This window comes from Podarcis melisellensis (assembly GCF_964234715.1).
Source record: "Podarcis melisellensis genome assembly, chromosome: 12".
Classification (NCBI taxonomy): domain Eukaryota; kingdom Metazoa; phylum Chordata; class Lepidosauria; order Squamata; family Lacertidae; genus Podarcis; species Podarcis melisellensis.
The window spans coordinates 36,991,042-37,016,496 of record NC_138544.1 but is presented as its reverse complement, the minus strand read 5'-3'; the positions used below and the strand labels follow the sequence as shown (position 1 = coordinate 37,016,496).

The window sequence follows — 25,455 nt, the reverse complement described above, 5'->3', positions numbered from 1 at the left end:
TGGACATAAAGTTCTCTCCAGTATTTTCTTGATAATATCTCCTCTTTGGTTCTGGTGGTGTTCACTATAGTTGTTAACTAACATGATACCTAAATCAACTTTCAGATACCTATGGCGAGAGGCAGAGCTTTTGTCTTCCTTCATTTCTTTATCAGGATGCATTCCTGCAGTATTTGGTCCAAATATAAAAGTCAAAAATGCTATCCAAAGAATGAGACAGGTAGAGTCAGGAAACATATTTCTTCCCATAGTCTGTGTTTGTGTTGGTGGTGTTGAATTCTGGTTTGCAGTTGGCAGCTTTAAACTTGAAACCTGAAGAATTTATACAATAAAGGGGGGAACCCTCAATTAGAGTGACTGCAATATGTTTGGAAGGATTTATATGGTTGGCTAAGCTGATTTGCAGCGACAAGCTGTTTCTGAATAATGTGGGGGTCTGCAGGGAAACAGCAGGAAGCTAAGTTGACTGTGGGTAGAATGGCTCAGTAGTATTACACAGTAAAAGGGTGACTCAAATGGATCATTCCTCTCCCCCATCCCCAACAACAATAATAAAATCCTTGTAGTAAATTGCTCCATTCTTCATTAACCAATTTGATAATGCTAGGCTTCTGTGATAAGTTTATAAAAAGGTTTTATGTTTCCCTTTCACTGCATAATGTCAGGAGGACTAGGAAAATTCAACGAAGATTGCATATTAGTATAAGAGCTCTGCAAGTGTACATACGTACCAGTTTCCAGTCACTTCCAGTCACAACAAAGAGCTTGAACCTATGAGCCTCTGAACTAATAGAAAACAGCAGGTTCTATTTTACCTGTGTTGAAGCATCTCTGCTTTGGTCTACATTTATGGGAGAATGAGGTGGTATTCTGCACTACACAGCTCAAATTGTAGGTGTGTATTCTGGATTTGAATGTTTCTAAATGAGAAAAGGTGAAGAACACTATTCCAGCACTTTGTTGTGCTGGTTTTCTATTCACAAAGGCATAGGGCTGTATTAAAAATGTGATCACCCACCCATAGACTGAGTGGTACAGTCCAGAACACCACCTCATCATAACTTCTCAGTCACTGCGGTTCTAGTGCTCTGCCTTCCCACACACACACATAATACTGCAACATCCAGTTTCTTTATGTATTACATTTATGTCTCACCTTTCCTTCAAGGAGCTCAAGGCAGCATACATGGAATTGCATCCCCGTTTATCTTCACAACTATCCTTAGCTTAGGCTGTGAGAAAGTTATATGCCCTAGATCATCCAATGAGCTTCATGACTGAGTGGGGATTTGAATTTGATTCTCCTTGTCATACACACTGTCAGGGGCTGGACTGAGGTGGAATGGTGGGAACTGTGCCCCCCCCTATTCCAGCACCTTCCCGAGAAGGGGATAGTATCGATTTAGAACAGTGGTTTGCAGAAGGTTCAGAGGCTACAGAGGGGAGAAACTGGGAAATATTGGGGAGTAGCAGGAAGAAGAAGCACCAGGGGAGAGACAGCTAAAAGACTCAGTGTCTCTTGAAAGCATTCCTGACCCCCACTCTCCCGGAACAAGGTGTGCCTTGAGGGTGGTAGAACAGAAAACTGAAAGGCAGAAAGCACAGGTCAATCAGCACAGGGGTGACATAGAATAGGGGGAACTGATGTGGTGGAACTTTACTTGGAGCAATGCCATTAACTAAGAGAGACCACATTCCTTAGTCTCTCTTTTTGAATATTGAATAAACTACCTGGTAAAAACTCCTTTTGTTTTTCCACTTCTTGGCATCTCACTGTAAAAGGGATAGGATTCCCTGAAGCCTTGACACTAACCACTACAACACACACTGGATTCACATTGGACTTAAGATTATCTTTATTGGCTTCAGAACCCAAAACAAAGTGAAGACAGTTGTCATGTTGTTTTCATCAAAATAGAACCTGTACAAACACTTATACAACTCTTATTTAAGATAGTATGCCATTGCACGTATGTAGAATGCCATTGTCTCCTCATTTTTTAAAAAACCAGTTAGTCTCTACACATCTATAGACAGAAAATGAGTTTCCATGTAAGAGGACCAACAAGTATGATTTTCAGACGAGATTGACTCCACACTTCTTAAAGAACAAAGAATTCTGTGGCACCAAACAGACTAACAAATTTATTAAGACGTAACCTTTTAGGGGCCACAATCCATTTCATCAGATGCCTGAAGTGTAATCCTGAATTAGGAAGCTTGCATACACATGGTGGTGGTAGTGAAGAAAACAGTGTAAAACAGTGAGATTAAAGGGAAATGAAATGTAGAAAAGAAAAAGAAAAGCAGACTAACATCACATTTTGCTTAAAGTTCTCATCATGCTGAAAAGAACCGTGCAAATATGTAATTTTATCAAAACATGATTAGAAATGTATGAAGATTCGCTTGTGCTCATGCCAGGAAACTCCTATAGACATACAATATATTCTATATCTAATTCCAGATACCACAAAGGACATCGCTTTTTTCTGGGAGGACGCAGGGGGAAGCATACCCCTCAACATTTTGTGAATCTAAGGTTTGGCCTCATTGGGGGGCAGTATTTAAATATGAGTAGGAAAATGACAGTACCCCTAAACATTTTTTTAGAAAAAAAAGCACTGGCAAAGGACATCACTCATAAAATGTCCTTCATCCCAATACAATATACCTTCTGTATCAAAAGACAAACTTTTGCTTTGAAATAGGAAGTTTGGCCTACTGTAGCCAATAATAATAATAATAACAATTTATTATTTATACCCTGCCCATCTGGCTGGGTTTCCCCAGCCACTCTAGGTGGCTTCCAGCAAAAAATTAAAATACAGTGGTCTGTTAAACATTAAAAGCTTCCCTAAACAAGCACATCAATGTATGCATGCATCCCTTTACTGGAAGCATCCTCCACACAGCATTCATGCCTGTTATACACAACATCAGACCTGATTTACTGTAAAAGAATGTAGGTTTCATTACGAAATAAAGCAGTGCTAAGAAGCTATAAAAGTAGAAGCAGCTAATAATGCCTGCCAAAACAGTGCCTGGCGTACAGTCAGATGGGAAATTAACAACTGTGTGGATGTTGAAGAAGGGCCTTTGATGATTAAAAATAGTTTTAGTTTTAGGGTGGCACCAGGAAAGGATTTAAAACTGAAAAAATGTTAGAAGGAAACCCCCATCTTGAATTCTCTCCTCTTACCTTTGCTCTGGGGGATAAAAGGGAGGACTGTGTATCTTTAGCTTTGTGGCCTTTTGAATCCCTCAAAGTATTAAGCTGCTGGGAAGCCCAGTGTTTTTTAAATTCCTTGGCTCTGCTCTGCAAGCCAGAGAGGATTAGTTTATTCCTGCTTTGAAAAGTTTCTGGTTGCTATGGAGAGAGTTGTACTTAAGGTAACAAGGGAGGTGGATAGACATTTTGTACAAGTTCTTCCTGGCAGGTTTCAGAAAGTACATTGTAAAATATAGCTAACTATTTTAAGTGTATATCTTATGTAACTATATCCTAGTTAGATACATATCTGCAGAACAATTTATTCATTAAAAATTATAAAGTAATCAAGAAGCACTTCTATCTTTTAAATGATATTTTCCTGCAAAAGAAAAAAAAAGTATTGAAAATGTAAATGCTTTCTATTTCATTCACAGAATGTCTAGATTCCAGGCCCTCCTCCACTCCTTAAAGTATGAATAACTTAAGAAAGAAACCTCTATATCCATTTTTATTATTTGGGCTCCTTCCAGGCAACCCATTTACTGGTAGCAAACATTCATCCTGATTTGTTGCAGGGAGAGTAGATGACATTGGCTATTTATCAAACATTCGTTCTGATTTGCTTGCAGGGAGGTTAGATGATGTTGGGTCAATGCCAATGTTATCCCACTCTTCCCAGTACATCCCCCCCCAAAAGTCCTTCTTGCAAAAAGTCTCCCATCTTTTTGGGGAAGTGGGTTGTTCTGCAATACGTTCAAATCAATATCTCCTGCCTGAGTGGTTCTACTTTCTGTTATCCTGTGTGTTTTGCTTCTGTAATTGGATACAGTCTTATGAGCTGAAGTTTGAACCTTACTGGGGATCCAGAAAGATCCTGTGCGCTTTTGAACCTCAGTAAACTATTACTGAAGAATTCTACTGCCTGAGTGTATATATTTTATTTTGAGCTTTGCACGGGAGTTGAATCCGATACATCTGCTACTCTGCTCCCTTCTGCCCACGTTCTGGAGCTGCTGTATTTAAGCATGGAGACAGGGGGGCATTGCAGACAAGGGCATGCTCTGTGGCCCACTTGGATTCTTATTCTCTGCTCACTGCTGGAGATAGAGCCAAATAATGGCTAACTTGTATATTTTTTTTAAAAAGGGGGTAACAACCATTCATGTTTCTATGTCCCAGTAGCCCTTGATGCAGTCTGAAATATATTTTGCACCCTACCACAATATACTGTAATTTAATTCAGTCTACATAAAACTTCCCATGTTCCACCTCAAGTTAGATTATGTGGAATTCCAGGCATTTCCATTCTCCCCTCCATTAATGTTATGGTTTTGCTTTACATGTAACATGACTTTGTGATATATTAGTCAGCCCTAATAAAGGCTGCTGGATTCCCTCCCCCCCATTGGACCAATCACATGGTTGCCTGAATTTTTTCTAAGCATGAATGCATGGTTTAGTTAAGACAGCCAGTGCTATGTAATGCATAATAATTCCCTAAATGCAAATATAATCAGAGGGATGCACTCCATTAAAGTCATGCATACGACTGTTAGCCAGCATTTGGATCGCTGAATCCACAGATAAGGGCATCTATCTCTCATTAGCTCATGACAAGGATTACCTTTGCCAGGGAATGGATGGTGGGAGTGCAACCCTATTGATTTTCCTGGACATTTCAGCAGTTTTTAATACCAACTGTCAAGTTCTTCTGGATCAGCTGTCTCAATTGGGACTGAGGCAGGGGAGCACAGTGTTATGGTGGCTCTAGTCCTTCCTGGAGAATCATTTTCAGAAGGTGCCGTTGGCGGATTTCTGTTCCATGTCTATGGACTGCCTCAGGGTTCTACCGTATTCTGCCTCCTATTCTTCTGGAGATCTGAAGTATCAGCAGTGTGAAGATGACCTCTGTCTATGTCTGCTGGTCCCAGAGAGGCTGCTGAACTTCTGAATTGATGTCTGGAGGCTGTACTGGGTAAACGACCTGAAACGTAATTCCACACATCATATTTTGACTCCCTCCCCCCCCCCGAATTTTAAAGGTGTGGCTTATTTGCAGGTACGCTTATATTTGGGCTAATACAGTAAACACCATGAGTTAGATTTAGTTTTGCTGTGATTCAGTTGATGCTCTCACTGGAGCAAGAGTGAAGGTGATCTTCACAAATACTTCCTTAGCTCTACGTGGGAAAACAGGAATTGGGGGAACTCAGGTGAAGTCTGAAGTCTAAGTGGAAGCATAAACAATGTTGCTTCTTCCACCATTCAACACACTGTTGGCAGAACATTGTTATGAACAAGGGCCCCAGATTTCTGTATTGCACAGTTATTTCCATCACTGTCAGCAGCTGAACAACATGGGGATGTTAATAAGCTTTATCATACTCACTTCTTGGCTAATAGCAGAAACAACTCTATATGTGCCAGCAGTTCAGCATAAGAGTTTAGTTTTATTTACACAGCAGTGTGGAATATTATATTTTAATGATGCCCCCTTGGTAATGTGCAGCTTTCTTATAGAGGACCACAATTTACTGACAAACTTGGTAAATGAGCTTTGAGCTGCCTTACAATTGCACAGCAATTGTGAGGAATAAAGGATGAAACCTGCACACTTCAGATTTCCCCTATGCTATCAGTGTGCTGTGTGCATATATTCTGTAATTAGATCCATGGGGTGCATTTTTTATGAAAGAATCTTACTCTCTGCACAAAATGAAGTGGTGGTGGAGTACATGTGGCAAGTTTGCCAATGCAGAAATGATGACATAAATAATACCCACATTTCAGAGTAATAAGAGAAGTACCATGTGCCAGTGTAAATGTGTAGAACTAGATCAGACAATACTTCTCCCCTAACCTAAGCCATCAGGTGGTCTTCCCATGGAGACATATTGAATTTGGTGGATTCCTGAATGTTCTGGGGAATTTTGCAGGATATAGTCAGATTTAAAATAATAATAATAAAAAAAATCCACTGTTGTGCTGTAGAGATCCTGGCAGCTAACAGCATCCATATCAAAAGTTCCTTTTGGTGAAATGTCGTCATAGAATCTGTCCACATATTTAGTAGGATAACTGAGGAGAAATGTGAATGTGTGTTTTAATAATTTCTGATATCTCTTGATGAATTTGATTCCAGAATAAACCATTTTCACCTGAGAGAGGGGAAAAGTCCCCATCACCTTTCCCAGCAGTTTGTTGCTGTGTTGTAATAATATTTGAATGGGTGTGTGATGCTACCAGTGTAGAATTTTTAAGGAACACGTTGCAGATACTGATTTGTATGGTTTAATTTTTATTTATTTAGTTAGTTAGATTTGTATATCACCTTTCATCCAAAGATCACAGAGGGGTTCACAACTTAAAAATACAAAATGAGAGCCCAAAATAGTTAATATAACAAAAACAAACAAATCCCCACAACACATTTAAAAGGCCCTAGAATGTTAATCAGTCAAAGTCCGGGTTGAAGCAAAATGTTTTTGCCCAATGCCTAAAGATATGTAATGAAGTGTAGTTGGGCCAGGATTGGTGTAATATGCTCAAACCATCTTGCCTTGGTGAACAGCCTGGCTGCCGAATTCTGTACCAGCTGAAGTTTCCAAACTGTCTTCAGAAGCAACCCCACATATAACATGTGGCAATAATCTAACATAGAGGTTAACAGAGCATAGCCAACAGAATTTAGGCTAACCTGTCAAGATAGGAGAATAGCTGGGCCACTGAGGTCGCCACTGCAATTTTCAATGGAAACAACAACAAAACCCCAATTTTAAAAACACACAACTTTAAAAGCAGTTAAAAACAATTTAAAACATTTTAGACGATCGGGACAATAATAATACCAACAAAACCTGCTAAACGATACCCTAACCCAAAGACATGCCCTCTAACAAGACACTCTATAGGCAGAAACAGTCTTAGGTAAGAAAATGCATTTACAACTAGGTGCTATGTATGCAGTTACTCTTTCTTACTTAGCACCTGGGCTGCACATATGGAAGCCTATTTTCATACTGATGATTGGCACTTCTGGAGGAGAAGTGCAAGGGTGGACACAAAGAAACATTTCACTATCATATTTAAGAAAACAAATAAAACCATGCCATTTTAAGCCATAAGCAGAAATGCCACCAAACAAGCAAAGGCTAAACATACAATGCAATCAGAAATAGGCCTATCTATGGATACAAAATTAGGTACTGAATCAGAACCTGGGCTGCACATATTGCATCCTTTAAAAAGAACAAAAAGCATCTTGATTATTATCTTTTCTGGAAGAGTGGAAGAGGGTGAGATACACCCCTTGCTTTTTCTATAACACCAGACAAGTTGGTTTTTTTTTTCATGCATGGCAAAAATATTGTGCAGTACCTTGGTTGCCAAAGGCAACCAAGTAATATTAATTTTTCAAGTCAAGTAATATTTAATTTGAACATATTTTGTGAATATGTTTTCACTAAATAATAATTATGCATTCAGAGAATTCCACATAATAAGCATGATCATAGAAAGTACCCTTGCATATTAAGGCTTAGGACAAACCATTCCCAACAATGGTTACTTCTCGGAAATGAATGAATGAACAGTGCAATCCTATACCTGTCAATTCAGAAGTAACTCCTATTGAGCTCTCTGGGACTTACTCACAGGTAAGTGTATATAGCATTACATTCCTTTGTCCTCCACGTGCACTTCTGACTCATTATTCTGAATAAGAATCCTATTGTCATGATACAAAGCGTTGTCAAAGCTACCAGTAGTTTGTTGTTGTCGAAATCTTCTTCTGTAGACAATATAAAGTGCACCAATGAGGATGAGGATGAAGAACACTGGGAAAACCACCTTTATAACTCAGCCACGTTCTGATGCAGAACTATCTTCTTGCTCTGCCAATGGGGGAAAATGTAATATATATATAAAATATAATAGACAACACTGAATACTATATACTATGGCAAACCAGTGACAACCCCCTTGTAAGAACAGGAGGGATGTCTGGGTGGTATTTTCTGCACATAAGCATAGTGTGCTGAAAACTTACCAGCCAATGAAATGGTCACCTGACTGCAAGGAGGGAAGGGGGCGCAGAAGCAAAAAAGATGCACTGGTCTAGCTCAGATTCCTCTTAAAATAGGAGTACACCCCTTTTTTAAAAAAGAAAATAGCTTTGGCAGGCTGTGAAGAAATCCAGCCCAAAAGAAGCTGGATGTTGCAATGCAACTGAAAAAACTCCAAAATGTCAAGGCAATAGTATACCTTCCCCCAGTTGTCCTTGCACCACATCTTAAATAGGATACTATTATTCTGTGCATCTGTAGATTAAAGGCAATTTGCCTTTTGCGCTTCCATCTTATACGTGAAACACTATGGAATACTCCATTACAACAAGATCTCTCACCCACTCCTCAACTGTCCTGCTTCATGGTAGCAGTTTTTCAGAAGAAAGGAGAGTTGCCATCATTTCCCCCCAGTAGGGAAATGTATTAGTGCCTACATAAACTGAAGAGCTTTATGCTAGAAGAAGCTTCAGTTGTTGATTTCTGCCTGCCTGGGTGTGGTAGGAACATGGGGAAAATTTGATTTCACATATAAAGGTGAACCTACCAAATACACTTTCTAGAACAACACACAAACTGAAACACAGCTATCCTTTGGAATTCACATCTATCTGAATATTGTGATGCAGTTCTCTAATCAAACAACGTTTACATAAATGCATATAGCAGAGCAGAGGCAGTTTGAGAGTACTTAGAAATACATATTATGCACATGGCTTAGAAATTTTGAATATTAAACAGTATATAGAAACAAAATAAAAAAAATCCTTCCAGTAGCACCTTAGAGACCAACTAAGTTTGTTATTGGTATGAACTTTCATGTGCATGCACACTTCTTCATTATATAGTATATAGTATACAGTACACAGTATATAGATATCTGAAAAAATAAACAAAGGAATACTGAAGACATTACTTCACTGGGGGTTGGGATCCCTCAAAGCAAAATGACCACCTTAGAATAGTGGAACAACTCAGAACTGTTGTGCACAAGAGGAAGGAGCAGACCACTATGGCGAAAGATGCTGAGTTGAGGGTTTGTTATGGTCCCAGTTATTGCATCAACCCCACGCCTAGAAATTTGAGTCAGAAGTTCTTTTTGGAGAATGTTTGGCTCAATGTTCTGGATAGCACAGATGCTTGTAATTTTACCTGAGGCTTTTTTAAAAAAACAACCCAGTCTTACCTGCAGTTTTTGTAGGTGACTTAGTTGTCTCTTCAATAACTATAAAACAAAAGAAATGTTTAAGGTGTGTGTGATTGTTGTGTGTATCCATTTATCATCTATCTATCTACAGTAATAGCAAACTACAGAAGCAAATGTTTTCAACATAGTAGGGAAGACAGGTATGCAAGACAGTATTATTAACCTTTTTTTTTTTTTTAGTTCAGAGCTTTGATTAGCAATAAAGTGAGCCAGACTAATGTGGAAGAGTAAAAGGAAAGTTAGTCTGCTTGCCAGCAAATTCAGCCTATTAAAAAAATGTAGGAATGGTCAATTGAACATTCAAATATTTGTCGTATAATGGATTCTACCATGAGTAGCTTTTAAAAATTGAAATGAATGTTAAGTTCTCACAAGTTAGAAAAGGGTTTAAAATGTGAATGGTTCACTGAACGATTCTTCTCTTTAGCTTTTGTTCTGGAATACCAGGATCAGGTTACAGAAATAACTTCCAAAAAATAAATGTGAGCTTTTAAAATCAGTTGTGTTAAGTAAGCAGCAAGCCATTTCAAGCATCATTTGACAAGGAATAAATAGGTGGTCAGGTGACATTATCAAATTGACTGGAGTACCTAGAAACAAACTACAGTGGTACCTCGGGTTACATACGCTTCAGGTTACAGACTCCGCTAACCCATAAATAGTACCTTGGGTTAAGAACTTTGCTTCAGGATGAGAACAGAAATTGTGCTCCAGAAGCAGGCCCCATTAGCTAAAGTGGTGCTTCAGGTTAAGAACAGTTTCAGGTTAAGAACGGACCTCCGGAACTAATTAAGTTCTTAACCCGAGGTACCACTGTACATGGAATGGATTTAATGGGGAATGTGGGGGGTAGGGAGAGGGAGTTTATTGAAAGGATTGCATTCAAGTAGATTGGGCCCTTGGACCTCCTAATTATTCCTCTGCTTGGTATACTTATATCCTGCACTTCTTCCTAAGAGATTAGGGCAGTTTACATATGGCTTGGAGTAGTATCATATCCAGATAACTTTCAGACCTGCTTAGCTTTAGTATCTCTGCCAAGAACCGATATATCACCTTTTGGAACAAATGTCTCAATAAGCTAACCTTCTGCTTTTCCATCCAATGTAATCAATTGCTACCTACAAGTCTTATCTGCGGTTTTGTTACAACCAAGCAATATATAAATCTTGTGAAATAAATACGCAATTATTATCCATTTACCACATTTGTATTTCAACTTTTCCAGAAATAGCTTAGTGTGCTGCACATTTTTTACCCTTCTATTTAATACTCAGAGGAGAAACTAGAGCAAAACTGATTCTTGATGGGACATTCCTAGGTAAACAAGGACTCTGCCAGTTCCTTTGTCTCTAGCCTAGTGTAAACATTGAATTCTGGAGATATGGCAAGGTCTGGGAGTTTAGGATGGGGACTGCCAGTGTATCTGCCATGTATGCATTGGGCTGTGCACATATCTCTCAGTAGGTCTGCACTCCTGATTCTCAAGATCCTTCCTTGGAGGTTATGGACAAAAAAGAAAAGGGGACTACTAAAGTCACCAAATCTGTTTCTTTAAGTAAAATTGCCCTGGAGAGTATTAAGTCACTCTTTTGCAACTGAAGAGTACAGATGACTGGAGAGGGTCTTATCACTTGGAGATTGGTGTGAGTGTAATAATATTACAGGGAAAGAATAAAAATGCACCTCAGATAGGACATTTGCTTCCAGATGTGCTTCTTTCAATTAGAAAATATGTTTGTCTACAGAGATCTACACACCATAAGAAACAATGGATTTATCTGTTGGAAAATGAAAGGGACATGACGCAACGTTTGGTTCCTGAATAACAAGCCTCTGCAGAGAAACTAGAAGCTTTTGGAAAGAGAACATTTCTGCGGGAGAACAGGGAAATAAACAAAGAAACAAGAACGAACTGGAAGTGGGAACATTTGGGATATCCAGATTTGATAAGCTTATGGAAATAAAATTGGAGTTTTCACTCCTGGATACAAAAATCTGGATAGAAGAAATGGGCCCCTTTTGGAGATAGGCTCCTTCTATGATCGGACACTCGAAATTAAAAATGACTGGCAAAGAATCAGAGGGGTATGGGCTTAGTGAAATGTGGGAACTCCAGAAAGATACTAGAAATGGAGGGATATGGGGAACGCAACAGGGAAGGGGGGGAGGGAAAATTGGAATCCAAAAGTTGTAAAAAAATTTTTTTTTCTATCTTTATTTCATATTTATCTGCATTATATCTGAAAAGGGGGACCTCGTGGAAGGGAGTAGATCGATCTTAGGGGATGGGAACTTGGAAAAAAATTTGGGTTATTGATGATGAGTGTAATTTGGGGATAAGAATTTGTTGAATTTAATTGTTTATTTGGAAGATTTGGAATGCAAGAGGGGGTGGGGAGGGGAAGTCCTGGTTATTGGAAAAAGTTTATAAATTGGATTTAATTTGTTTTAATTTGGAAAACCTTAATAAATATTATTTTTAAAAAAAACAATTAGAAAATATGTTATTGTTTAAAAATGGGGACCAAGTTTTGAATTTGAAATGTTCGGTCTGTTCACTCAATCCCTATGCTTAGCAAGATCAGGCATGGTGACCTGAGCCTTAAAACTATCAAAGTGGAATCTATTAAATGGCTTTTCCTTTTGAATAAAAGGAACGATTTATTAAAATGTTGAATATACCCATTCTGAGGACTGTAAATAATAGTGGGAACCTTTGCTATTATATATTTATCAAATGTTAATAACATTATTAAATATCGAAGCAGTGAAAATGATTATTCTCTAGCTTTGGTTCTATCTTTTACCATTTGTTGTTAGAGAGTCGATGACTGGAAGCTCCAGTAAGGTCAGCCAGAGGTTGGAAAGAGAATGGGAAGTAACAAAGAGTATGGAGGACACACACACAAAAGTAGGACCAATTTGATGGAATGTGCAAGAAAAAGAAAGGCAGTTGGGAAAGATTGCACCCCCTCAAAAAAAAAACCCACTGAGAACTTGCTAGTAAGGATAGAACAAGGCGGATTATTATAAACATGCAGAGACAGTAGTCTCTGGGCAGTAGTCTCACAGAAACACCTTTGTTACACAACTTTAAGAGGAGGGCAGATAAAGAGATGACACGGATAAACTTATAGTAATATGAATCTAGCCAGAAAACAATTACACCAAGACTGTACTAAGACATTCACTGTAGTTCTATACAACTCACCTCAACAATTAAATACTGTTTTGAATAAGAATTATTGCTAATAAGTAAGAAAATGTCTTACTTTTGTGTCTTTTACAAATAAATCCGTTAGATCTTCTGCAGTGTTCCTTGTACCACTCCCCATTATCTGCCTTCATGTAAGCGCAGATGCCACTATAGTAAGAGGAATAATCTTCAGGCTCGAATGTGGGCTCATTTGCTTTCCAGTTGACAAAATCTACTTCAGTCTTATCTTCCCATAACCATTCTCCTAATTATTAAAATCAATAGATGTTGTAATGACTAAAAAGGGAAGGAGCAGCACAAAGATTGCAAGGTGTTCTATATGGAAACACAATTTAAAAACACACTCACCATTTTTAGTTTGGAAAATATGCAAGCAACCAGCCATATTATATCAGAACACTGAATACACTAACAGTATGGGGAGGGTGTCTGATTTCTGGCTACAGTGCCCCCTCCCCCTGCATTCCCCCAGACCATACTGAGCTCTATTTTGGACAGCTGCCTGGCTCTGAGGAGCAGCTTATTTTTTTATAGACAACGTAGAAGAGCAGGGACTGCTCACACTGCTTGGGATCAAAACCAGATTAGATGTAGTATTTCTTTTTAAAATGACTAGTAGATACATCTCTTTTTCTCCTTTCTCTAAACTAGGAATTACAGGCAGGTCCCCGTTTACATGGGAATTACATTCAAAGGCATCACATCGTGTATAATTGAAACTCATTGAAAAAAGCCTGCAAAAACCCCATCCCAACCCCGTTCTGCCCTTTTAGTGATATTTCAGTGCTGTCTTTATAACGTTTCCAGGTCACTTCTGCATTTGGTGTGATGCACATTTACATGGTCACACACATACTGAATGCGCATAAATTGGGGGGGGGCTGCCTGTACATATTTTTCATACCTAAAAACTTTTTCTAGATCAGTACCCAAAACTCCCACAACTATTTTGGAAAAATGGTTGGCTTTGCTTTTTCATAAAGTGAACTTTAACATATAGATGCCATTTCCTAATGTAGACTGTTATTCTTCTAATCTGAAGCTATAGCTTCAAGCACACTTACCTCAAGCTCACTGGGAACAACATACTTATTTTTTTAGTTTGCTAGGCTAAATACAAATATTCTGGTTTCCAACTTCCCTTTTGGGGCAAGGCTCTGGAGCATATGGTGACATCTCAGCTCTATCGGTTTCTGGAGGAGACGAAATATCTGGATCCATTTTAATCTGTTTTCAGGCCTGACTATGGGACAGAGATGGCTTTGGTAGCCTTGGTGGATGACTTATGACAGGAACTGGGGAGTGTGTTGGTTCTGCAGGACCTCTCAGTGGCTTACAATACCATTGACCATGGTATCCTTCTGGGCCACCTTGCTGGGATGGGACTTGGAGGCACTGTTTTACAGTGGCTCTATTCCTTCCTGGAGGACTCCTGGGGACTCCTGCTTGATGGCTTGGCCATTGGCCTGCGGGGTCTCTCATGGTTCTGTTCTGTTGCCTATGCTATTTAACATTTACATGAAACCACTGGGAGAGGTTGTCCAGAGTTTTGAGGGTCCATGACACCCAGCTCTATTTCTCCTTTCCACCTAAATTCAAGGAAACTGTCTCATTTCTAAACTGGTGTCTATCTTCAGTAATTCCAGCAAGGCTGTTTGCCAAACTGTGTTACAACATTAGTCTATTTCTAGAAAATTTTAAGTTTTCCAATTACTACCTATGGCTGTACGTGCTGCCATTAGAAGAAGTGTTACAAATTCTATGCTTTTTAACTGTTCAATTTCTTCCATATATTAGCTAATGCAAAAAAAAAAAAAAAGGAAAACTCTGAGATGCAATTAAAGAAATTCCCTGGACAACATTTTCCTAAAACAACTTCACCTTTGACAATTCCCACCACATATGCCTTTACATTATTATGCTGGTGTGACCGCTCAAGCACATGGAAGAACTGTTGGGCTTGATGTACGAAGGTTTTCTGGGAGTTAGGTATCATCTGAGCTGTTTCACTTCCAAAAGTGTTTATAGTTTTAACCAATTTTTACCTTCTTGTATTGCATTTCTTGTAAACCACATAGAGAATATTGTATATATACATTGTTTTAATAAATAACTATATTAGAAATAAGTATTATAAATGTTATTATAGTATAAACATTGACTGTAAAACAGTTACCTTCAATATTTCTAATTAATCCTATCCAATAATTCCAACGTGTGTTTTGCTGTGTGTGCTCCACTAAAAATTTCAGTTCAGCTAAATCTTCTATAGAAGCCAAGGTGCTACCTAGGAAACATCAGATGAGTTAAATTCTTAATTCATTAAGAAATTTGTCATACCACCTTTAATTTATTTAAATAATTACAATTTTCATACTGCATACTTTTATCATTGTAAATTGCTCTGGGACCTTAGGGGCAGGTAAGACGAAACAGAAGCAACAACGTATTTAATAGATACACACTGGCAAAACTGACCATTAGTTTCAAATTACAAGGAAGGAGATTCCAACTAAACATCAGAAAGATCTTTCTGACAGTAAAAATTGTTCAACAGTGGAAAAGACTCCCATGAGAGGTGGTGGACTCCCCTTACTTGGAAGTTTCTAAGCAGAAGTTAGATGTCCATCTGTTATGTATGATCATAAGTCAGCTTAGAAGGAAAGCACTGCTGCTGGCACACACAATTTTTGTTTCCCCACAGTGCTTCTCTGGCCCCAGTGGAGCAACATTCTATCTGGGCTCAGAGGTACTGCGGAGGAAATAAAATGGAAAGTTAATAAATGTGTGTGTGCATATGGCATGTGGCTTTTTAACACCCCACCAATGAGCTTTCATTCCGTAAGATTCATACATAAATCTCTTGGTTGGACAAATGAGGATGATAAGAACACCACAACCCACCTCACACAGAAGCACCCAACAATAGAAAGATTTATTATTAGGGATCAGCACAGTCAGGCATTTGCTGATGACCTGAGTGCTCTGAAGGACAAACCACCTGTTCTTCCAATCTTCCCTCAACTTGGCCTCTCCCAAAGTAGGTGTGGGCAGCGTCATCAGCCAGAAACCCCACTTGCTGTACCTTGCCATTCTACAGTACCTCCAAGGACTACAGGGTCAATTCCAGGCTTCCTTCCTTCCTGCTTTATCATCATAGCAACCCAGTGAGACATATTAAGCTAAAAGGTGGGGGATTGGCCCAAGGCATCCAGTGAGGTTTGTGGGTGAGCAAGAAATTGAACCTCTGTCTCTCTGGTCAAAGTCCAAGGCTAAAATCCTGTACCCACTTACTTAGCTTAGGCTCCACTGAACTTGATGGGGCATATTTCTTGATAGACATGCATAGGATAGGACTTCCCTGCAGCACCATCCACTTACCACATTGGTTTTACATACTAACTAGGAGTTTCCTAGCATGGAAAATTTATGTCATGATCTAATTCAAAACGATACCCACCTAACTGAGAACATTTGAAGTGTGCTCTCGGGCGATCAAACCAACCAGTGAAGAATTTATAGCAATGTGCCCGAAAAGGTATCCAAGATATCTGGTCCTGTTTTGATTCAGGGCATTTTCCTGGTGCCTCTGGAGGTTCAGTTGGGATTTTGCCTATTATGAAACAAGTATTTTATTTTATTTATTTTAAATAAATAAATATATTAAAAACCTATAAATACTAAGGATGTGCAAACAAATCCCAAATCATGAGATGAAGCAGAATATCAAGGTGGCATTTTGGGCTAGTGGCATCTTGGGCTAGTAAAATGAGATGTCTGCAGCTTTGCACATGTCAAAGCAGGGCCCTCAGAAGAGCTTCATGGTGCCAATCCAGGCATTAAAAAACTGTTGCAGATAAGTGTCCAGAACATAAACATGAAATGATGGGGGGGGGGGGAGGAGAGCAAATATGAGACTGGGAGAGGCAAGGAGGGAAAGCTGTGCTGCGATTGACAGGTTAAGCATATAATCAGAGTCAATAATTTTACACAGAAAGTGAATAATTTAATTCTTTTCCTCTGCAGAATCAATTTTAAAGGTGCCTAGCAAAATAACTCCCCGACTGATAGCAGGTTTCTTACCTACAAACTATCATGTCTGTATTTTTCAGATCAATTTGTTGACAAAATGCTAGGGGATATCAAGTGATTATTATTTTTTTACCCATCCAAAAACTGTTACAGCTGCACCAGGAGTGCCAACTTGAATAAAATATTGCGGGGGGGGGGGGAGCTAAGCCCTGCCCCACATAATCAATGACACTCATATCATTTGAATGGCAATGCCAATCAACTTGGGGGGCAGTACCCTCAAATATTTTATTGGAAAATATTTAAATTTATCTCATTTGAGTCATAGCCAAAACCATTGTCAGTTCATGGCATCCTTGGGCACAGTGGCAGGGCCCACCAGTAATACCTGCTTTGCCTTCCCACCCCCCTGCACATAATAATAATAATAATAATAATAATAATAATAATAATAATAATAAATTTTAATTATATCCCGCCCTCCCCAGCTGCCAGCTGAAGCCGGGCTCAGGGCGGCTAACAACAATAAAATAATTGTTGTTTTTTAGTCGTTTAGCCGTGTCCGACTCTTCGTGACCCCATGGACCAGAGCACGCCAGGCACTCCTGTCTTCCACTGCCTCTCGCAGTTTGGTCAGACTCATGTCTGACCAATAAAATAATACAACATGCTAAAATAATTTCATTATAAAATTAATTCAAATCAATTTGATGGCAACTATTGGGCTAGAGTTCTGTGAAAATTGCCAAAGGAGGGAGTCAGGCTGTGCCCTGGCCAAAGGCCTGGTGGAACAGCTCTGTCTTGCAGGCCCTGCGGAAAGATGTCAAGTCCCGCAGGGTCCTAGTCTCTTGTGACCGAGTGTTCCACCAGATCGGAGCCACAGCCGAAAAAGCCCTGCCTCTAGTTGAGGCCAGCCTAATCTCTCTGTGGCCTGGGACCTTCAAGATGTTTTTGTTTGAAGACCGTGGGTTCCTCTGTAGGACATACCAGGAGAGGACATGGGCTTCCGGCAGATGCTACATTAGGAGCATTATGAGAAATTGTAAGGAAGACTGGGGGATGCTTGGTGCTCATCAGAGCATTCTTGCCACCACCTGATAAGCCCAGCAGGACGACACCCCAGCATAGGGTGCTGTGCCCATCAGCTGGTGCTTTGGCAGAAATCTCAAATTTAGAGCTGGCATTGTTCCCAACTATTTGTAATATTACAAGTCATTGCTCTCTGAGAAATCAATGCCCTGAATGGGCATAAAATGGCCACCAAAAGAAAGAAAGAAAAAAGAATCCTCTTAATGAAATGTGAGCTATTTTAAATCCTATTGACTTCAATGGTAGGTTAACAGTGCAACCCTATGAGAGTTTACTCAAAGTAATGTTCACAGAGTTGCATGGAGCTTACTCCTGTGTTAATATATATAGGGTTGCTGCCTTAAAAACACTTGCCTAAGTCTCTTCAATTGAAATCAATGGGTACTAAATGTGATTACCAAATCCTAGATTACTTATTGTAACTCCATCCTATTTTTGTTTGCCTGATAGTTATGGTCTGATGGTTCGAACTGTAACAGTTCTTTCCATATGAAAGAGGCAGAAGTTTCAATAGCACATTTCTCAGCTCTATCTTCAAATGGAGTAGGCAAAGTCCCATATTAAAAAAGATACATTCCTTTGCTTACCATGATGCTGCTCACAGACAGTGAAGAATGTTTCATTGCAATTTCCTGTTTTCCAGTGACCATCAGGGTGTAAGTAGACACATGCTATTTTCTGCTTTGGCTCTTCAGGGCCCCAATCAGTATATACTAGTCTCTGGTTGCTTATCCACTTGTAACGCTCACCAGTCTAAAATTCAAATGCACATGCTGGCTTAGAAAAAACTTTGACATTTGCATCCCATAACATCAACTCCACATTATTTACTTTTTCTCCTTTTCATTTTATTTACACACACTCTCACACACCATCATCTTTCAGGGGGTTAACTTAAAGTACTACTATATGGGTGACACCAGAGATAATACCTATACTATTTAACATCTAATTGAAATAGGCGAGGTGTTATCCAGGAATATGGAGCATGATGTCATCAGAATGCTGACTGCAACACAGCTCTGTTTCTCCTTTCCATATGAATCAGGAGAGGCTAGGAAGGTGTTGACCTCGTGTCTAGAAGCAGTAATGGGTAGGGGTCAATAGAAGGGCTGAATCCTGATAAGTTATAGGTGTTGTAGGTGGACAGTTCCTATGTCAAAGAATTTGGTTGACAACCTTCTCTGGGAGGAGGTCCCTTGTGAAGGAACAGATTCAAAGTTTGGGAGTACTGCTGGATTCCAACTTATCACTGGAGTCTCAAATGGCTTCTGTGGCTAGGACTGCTTATGTCCAGGTTGAGCTAAGTTGCTAGCTGCAGCCGTTCCTGGACCACAGTAGTAGGGTCTCAGTTGTCCATGCTCAGGTGATCTCCCACATGGACTTCTTTAATGTGCCTGCTCTTGAATATGACCTAGAGGCCACAGCTAGTGCAGAATGTGGTAGATTGGTGGCAGCATGATGGGATGATATGTCACCACACATCATCACTCTGCACTGGCTGCCAGTAACCTACCTGGCAGAGTTTGTCGTGCACCCAGACCAAGCAGAATCACCTCCCATCACATCAGCTAATGTGCATACATGTGTATGTGGCCCTGTTGGATTCTTATGCCTGGGTTTCAGCCTGCAATGGGAGCACTGGAGCTGCCTTGAAGCATTTTGCAAAAGTGCTGTTTGAAGCAGTTTGAACTTTTCTTTAAAGTGAGTGGGTGGGCAGTGGCCATGGTAGCAAGTTGGGTGGCACAGAGGACTCTCCTCCATCGCACTACCCCTACGTGCTCATAGGTAACCCACAGATTATATCCAAAGCTGTTTGTGGGAAGTAATGTTGAGGGTATTTTCAATGAAGTCAGCTATTAAAAGTTCTGTGTTTTCTAACTATGCCCTCAATACAAGCCCTTGATGTGGATAAGCAGGTTTATGTTCATGTATATCATATGTTCTTACCATATTGCTGTTTAAGCCAATCCACACAGGCTCCTTGTATTTTAACACGTGTAGCAATAAGAACGATTGGATGTATGGATTCACAATGCTGGCAAGCTCTGACTGTATAGAATGACATTTTTTCCTGGCTGCTTCCCATGTCATTTTGGGGCCAATGAGAGAGTAATTGCTGTTCCCAAAAACAGTATAGCCAGAGGCTGAAATTGTCATTTCAGGGTGTGATAATGCAGGGTCTATAGGAAAGTAATAAAGAGAAAAGGCAGAGATCAGTTTAGACTGTACACCATCCTAAAATTTGATTTCACTTGATACTGAAATTTCAGAATGCCATTATCTCCTAAGTTTTAACATCTCAAAGTACTAAAAATCTGAAGTGAAACATTTAAAAACCTTGAAAATCAACATTTTAAGAGTTAACAATAACATTACAGGAAAGTTATAGTTAGAGATGATATGGATGAGGCCTCAGAATACATTTTCTTTACAGTTGCAAAAAAGTCAAATTTTTAACATGTAGTCAACAGCCCTTTTGAAACATATCTTAATTTTTTTCCAGAGAAGTCTAGAGATTTCACTTAGCTTCCTATCTGCCATCCTTTCTCAGATAATAAAACTTTAGTTTAGTCATTCAAAGTGGACTTTCTACGTATTTTCAAATACAGTAAATTTGCATAGGTCATAAAAGAAGCCTATCACTTTGAACAGTGATAATACAACAACATTAAACTGAAAAATCCTGTGCCAGCATCCTCTTCCTGCCTGTCCTAGAGATGATGTGTAAAAAATGAGGCATATAATTGTAGCAACTCTTTGGCATTAGAGTTCACCTCTTTGCATCTATAAAAACAGGTTCTCGTGACTGCTGCTCCCCTAACCCCTGCCAGCTGATTTATACTGGCGAGTGTGGAATCTCTTATGCATTAAGAGCTTTCAATGTTGTTTTCTTTTTGACCAATATGACATGGAAAACTGGCTTTGGATTCCATCAGGCAATCATTTTTTTTTTTTAAATCTGTTACTTCTCTTTGAAAAACATACCGGAGTTTCTTTGGCAAATGTAGGATTTTTTAGCAGAACATGGTCCATCCTTCCAGTTTCCTGCTTGCTTTTCAGGCTCTTTCATCATAAAAACACAGTCTTCCTAAGGAATAAAAATATAACAAAGGAACAAGTAACACAAGAGCCACCTATAACATGTAGGGTTTGATTATTTTGTAACATATTATGCTTTTCTACTATTTAAACTAGATGAAAATATTAATCTATACTTTTTTGAGCCAAGTTTGTAGATTATTATTTCTCACTTCTTATAATGTCCTGTTGAACCCAGCCCAGAAGCAAGCTCCACCACTTAATGACTCTGCAATCACCTCTGTGATTCCAGGTCAGCGATGGTGTGAGGTTCACACCAAAACCTGACTAAACAGACAGTGCAAGTTTGACAGCAACATGTATCCTATCTCTGAACCCTACTTGTGAGAAGGAATCTGTAACTGATGCATGCTGATGTTTTCAGGAAGTGGGGTAGGGTAGCAGGGGCAGCTATAAAACTGCTTAAGTGAAACCTAGCTGTTGCTGGTGCAACACCTTTTCAGACTGGCTCCTTGACTTGAGACACCTATGCTTCTTACCTGAATGAACAACTCTCCTTGTTTTCTCATCAGCTCTGCTATACTAGCAACTCCTCTGACTCACCAGGAAACAGGGAGTCTTTCAGTTTCAGTGTTGGCAGGAATAGTACACAATGAGTACCCCAACTAGTAAGATACATTTCCACACAAGCGGTGTATTCAGTTAGTGCTAAGGTGAATGTTCCATCAGCACAAATATTTCTTCTTGTGCAATAGAACCTTCTACATGTCTCCTTCCTCCATGTGCTTCCTACATCAGTTGATGGGGTTCCCCGGGGCTCTGGAGTAGATTTGGGGATGGCATAGTGAGATGAGATGGGGGAAATCCTCCTGCTTTTGCTAGAGCTGATCCTTGCCAGCCAAAATGTAGTTGAATATTGTGCTATGACGATGAATCAGAGATAATGTGAATTACTATATGTCTAAGAGTAAGGTGCCCAGAAGGGCACTGCCTGAAAACTGGTCTGTAAAAAGAGTAGTAGTAATTGTAGAGTTTTTGAGTAGTGGTAGAGAACTGGACCTGGTCAGCAGACACTTTGAAGCCCTGGCAATCAGCTGATGATTACAACTTCAAAGTGCTGCTTGGGACTCTTTGCAAGCCCTTAGCAAATAAAATAAGAACTATTCATTCTCTGTGCACAACATGTACATTTATAACCAATTCTGAGGAAAGTCTATGGCTGGCACTAAAAATGAACAAACTAGGAGCCAGATGAAGATTTGATGGGAGAGTGGTACATAAAATGGGTTTTCTGAATAAGTAGTCTCACTGCAGGATGCAGTACAGAAGACCTTTTTTAAATTTTGGGGGTGGGGGAACCTTTGCAGGCAGTACTTACCCTCCAAAAATGTGGAAAACCTTTCGCCCAGTTTAAATAGTGGACTCCACTTCCATCTGTCCAGAGAAATGTGTGCTCCGAATTAATATCATTCAGTCCAATCCAAGCATCAGTTGAAACACTTTTTAATTGTACCGTGAGGAATGCTGAATAAAAACAAAAGACACGTTTCACTGTAAAAGATTCGACAAACACATCCCCTTAACCTATAAGTGAACCAAGATTCCAAGTTGTTCACATCTATTCTGGCCCATGTAATTAAAGCATTTTATGATCAAGTATATTGCTGAGAGGTGTATGGAGTGTTACAGGGTGGGTAGTACCTCTGTTGGGGGGGCATGTCGTGCTCCATCTGGGATAGTTTGTCCCACCTTTGGTCCCCACCCTGTCCTCAGCTCTCACCTGTGGCTCCTAGAAGCTTTCAGCATGCAACAGCAGCCACACCCTGGCAATGGCCAGGTGAGGGTAACCGATGGATCTCAAACCCTCAATGAATTAGGCCATTGGTTGTCAACCTGTGTGCCATGGCATGCTGGGGAGACTTGAGGATCATCCAAGGGAGCTGCAGGGGGCCCATAACTTGCAGCCCATTATCTTCCTGCATCTCTCTCTCCTCTGTGGCCATCCTTCCTTGAGTCCTCCTCCTGGATGCCTCCCAGTCATTTCCCAGATTCCTAGTTTCTGTGCCCCCCCCCGGCTCTCCATTTCTGGCGTGCCGATTTGGTGCAGGGAGGAGATTCCCTGGTGGCTGCCTTTGTCTATTGTTAACATGCAGGCAACTGGGGGATTTATACTACAGTGACGTTGGAGGGGAAGGTTTTACTCAGGAATAAATCTGCACTTTGGAGAGCCTGTCCAAGTGCATGAAGGGGCTGCCAATGTGGGAGGAGGGATGGCGGTTGAGATCTCTCCAGCAAGGGAGGCAAGGAGGCGTGAAAATTAGCTTGTATGCCTGTGTCATCAGGCAGTGTAGGCACTGGCCTATGGGCCCCACGCCTTTTAGGGGCCCCATGACAACAAATCAAAATAATATTGATTTGATCTTGAAAGAAAATTACAATCAAGCTTTCTTAGTTTAATGTTATCCCACTATATCACGCACATGAGGTCCCCCCTGAGATTTTGACTGCCTAGGGGCCTCCACTGGGTTTAATCTGGCACTGTGTGCCATTTGCAAAAACGGGGTTGTTTCCATCCAAGCTCACAAGTAAATCCCAACAGAGTTCAATGGTGCTTCTTCCCAAGTAAAATTTACATGAATTGGGGACCCGAATGGCGAAAGCCGTATGTATATGTAAGGAAGGAGGGAACTCTGTGCATTGCAGCAACACTGGCCTGGTTTCCAGCTCCTCCAAGTCACAAGCAGTTAGTCAAGTTACCTGAGTGGCAAGGGCAGGAGTCACATTGTAGCAGTTCCTCTGGCATGAGGAAAAGTTGAGCAGGAGGGTCTTGGACTTCTGAAACTTTAAGTCCATAAGAGCAATATGTTTTAAAAGAACTGACCTTGAAAAGCTTTGCTTGTTATAGAAGCCAAGTTTCCTCCTTGTTTTTTACAAGCAGTTCGTGCATCAGACCAATCTTTTCTGTCTTCTTCATTAAACCCAAACAGTTGGAAACACTGGGGGGAAAGAATACAAACTCAAAACTCTCATCAGTCATGATATAATGAAATCAACAATCATGAAATGGTACTGGAGTAGCAGACATGGATTATTTAATGACTTCAGAGAGGAATCAGAAATCTGAGATTTGTTGACTAGGGTTATCATAGAGTGGAGGATGGGGCAGAGATGCCTACCTGCTGCAGGTTGGGGGAGAGACTCCCTGGCAACTACAGCTATATCTGCTGATAGCTCTACAAGTGTAGATTTACCACTGATAGGAGTTTACAAAGGAGTGATTGAATAACATATTCTTTTACTTTTTAATTGAATGCTTTTTGTAATATACAGCCCACTCACAACTTGCGCTGGGGTTACGTTCTGAGGTTTGTGCAAACCCCACAATTGTGTATAGTCAGAATATTTTGGAACAGCCCACACACCTTTTGTAAGCTTTGCACTGAATGGGCCTTGCACCCTTTGCAGGGCAGAGAGCTTTTAAGCCTTCCATCTTGTGTGCATTTAATTTCTCTGATCACAGCTGACCAGCCACCAAATGTGTGAGGCTGCCATCATGCAAGTTGACTGTAATATTCATTGTAAGCTCTGTAAAGAGCCCTTGCATAGAACTGTGGACACAGAGAGCAATCTCTCCATTGTCATAAGCTCATTGTATGCACTATAATAACTGAGAAGGGACAATATACCAGTTATATTTGCAGTCACTTTCTTAGTTACCTTGTTATTAAAAAAAAGCCAGCCATCAGCACAGCCCCCAACAGGCACAGGCATTGTGGGAGCAACAGTTGAACGGACAGAACTGTTATGCCTTTCACAGATGAATTTATTAGCAGTACCACAATTTGTATCATACCATAAACCTGAAAGAGGAATTATGTCTTGATCAGTAAGATTAAATCACTCCCAAGTGAAAAAGCACACAGAGACCTTCAAGTATATATTGCAAATGAAAGATTGTTAACAACAAAGAGCAGCCACCACTTTTCTGAAAATAGAGCTTGTGAGAGACACCATACTGTTCCTACATTCTGTGGTATATGTCAATCATTCCAATCTGCGGTCTGCAAGCACATCATACAGAAGCCATGCTGAAATTAAACCTATGTGGGTTAAGCCTCAAAGAGAGCCTGTCCATGAACTCTGTGTTGTTTTAAGTTCCATATTGGATGGAAGGGGGATTATGTATACAGGAAGTCCTTGTTTTGCACAGGGGTTACATTCCGGACCCCTGCAGGTGTTTGTGGAATGTGCATAAGCCTGCTCTGTCCCATTCCCCCTCTTTTCATGACATCTTTAGGACATTTGGGGGCTACTTCTGGGTGCAGTGCTGTGCATGCATGCATAATTGCACATCATTCAGACATGCCTAAAACGGTTGTCGCCTGTAAATGTAATACGCAATTATCAGTGCTTTTTTTCTGGCACTCAATGGTACTCAATGGTATGCAGTACTGGCACCCCCCCCCCCAATCTAGCGTGGCCTCCAGCCACTAGGCCCAGTCAGCATCTCTCTTACACAGCATTTTCCTTTCTGTCTCAAAAAACCTTGTGCTTCTTGCTGCTGCTGGTCTCCAGCCTTGGAGTCCAT

The 25,455-nt window shown here is 40.2% G+C and overlaps 1 protein-coding gene and 1 long non-coding RNA gene across 6 annotated transcripts in view; one reads left to right on the top strand and one right to left on the bottom strand.

The window, feature by feature from the left end:
* The window catches only part of LOC309353409, an 81,298-nt gene that overhangs the window by 31,500 nt on the left and 24,343 nt on the right, over positions 1 to 25,455 (top strand). The window contains exon 3 of one of the 4 annotated variants that reach the window (XR_014161818.1): positions 12,308 to 12,751. The exons of the other annotated variants lie outside the window; for them this stretch is intronic. This is a non-coding gene — a long non-coding RNA (uncharacterized lncRNA). Of the gene's footprint in view, positions 1 to 12,307; positions 12,752 to 25,455 lie in introns of those variants that run through there. 4 annotated transcript variants of the gene reach the window in all.
* Positions 6,515 to 25,455, bottom strand: part of LOC309381064 (macrophage mannose receptor 1-like) — a 45,706-nt gene continuing 26,765 nt past the window's right edge. Inside the window, exons 20-30 of one of the 2 annotated variants that reach the window (XM_081931466.1) lie at positions 24,585 to 24,727; positions 23,749 to 23,863; positions 22,246 to 22,391; positions 20,814 to 20,916; positions 19,776 to 20,008; positions 18,413 to 18,578; positions 16,165 to 16,317; positions 14,881 to 14,991; positions 12,760 to 12,948; positions 9,464 to 9,502; positions 6,515 to 8,106 (exon numbers count right to left, since the gene is read on the bottom strand). In XM_081931466.1, coding sequence (XP_081787592.1) covers positions 8,072 to 8,106; positions 9,464 to 9,502; positions 12,760 to 12,948; positions 14,881 to 14,991; positions 16,165 to 16,317; positions 18,413 to 18,578; positions 19,776 to 20,008; positions 20,814 to 20,916; positions 22,246 to 22,391; positions 23,749 to 23,863; positions 24,585 to 24,727 — 1,433 coding nt within the window. In that variant the 3' untranslated portion in view covers positions 6,515 to 8,071. The remainder of the gene's footprint in view (positions 8,107 to 9,463; positions 9,503 to 12,759; positions 12,949 to 14,880; positions 14,992 to 16,164; positions 16,318 to 18,412; positions 18,579 to 19,775; positions 20,009 to 20,813; positions 20,917 to 22,245; positions 22,392 to 23,748; positions 23,864 to 24,584; positions 24,728 to 25,455) is intronic. The other variant, XM_081931467.1, reaches the window with a different exon arrangement.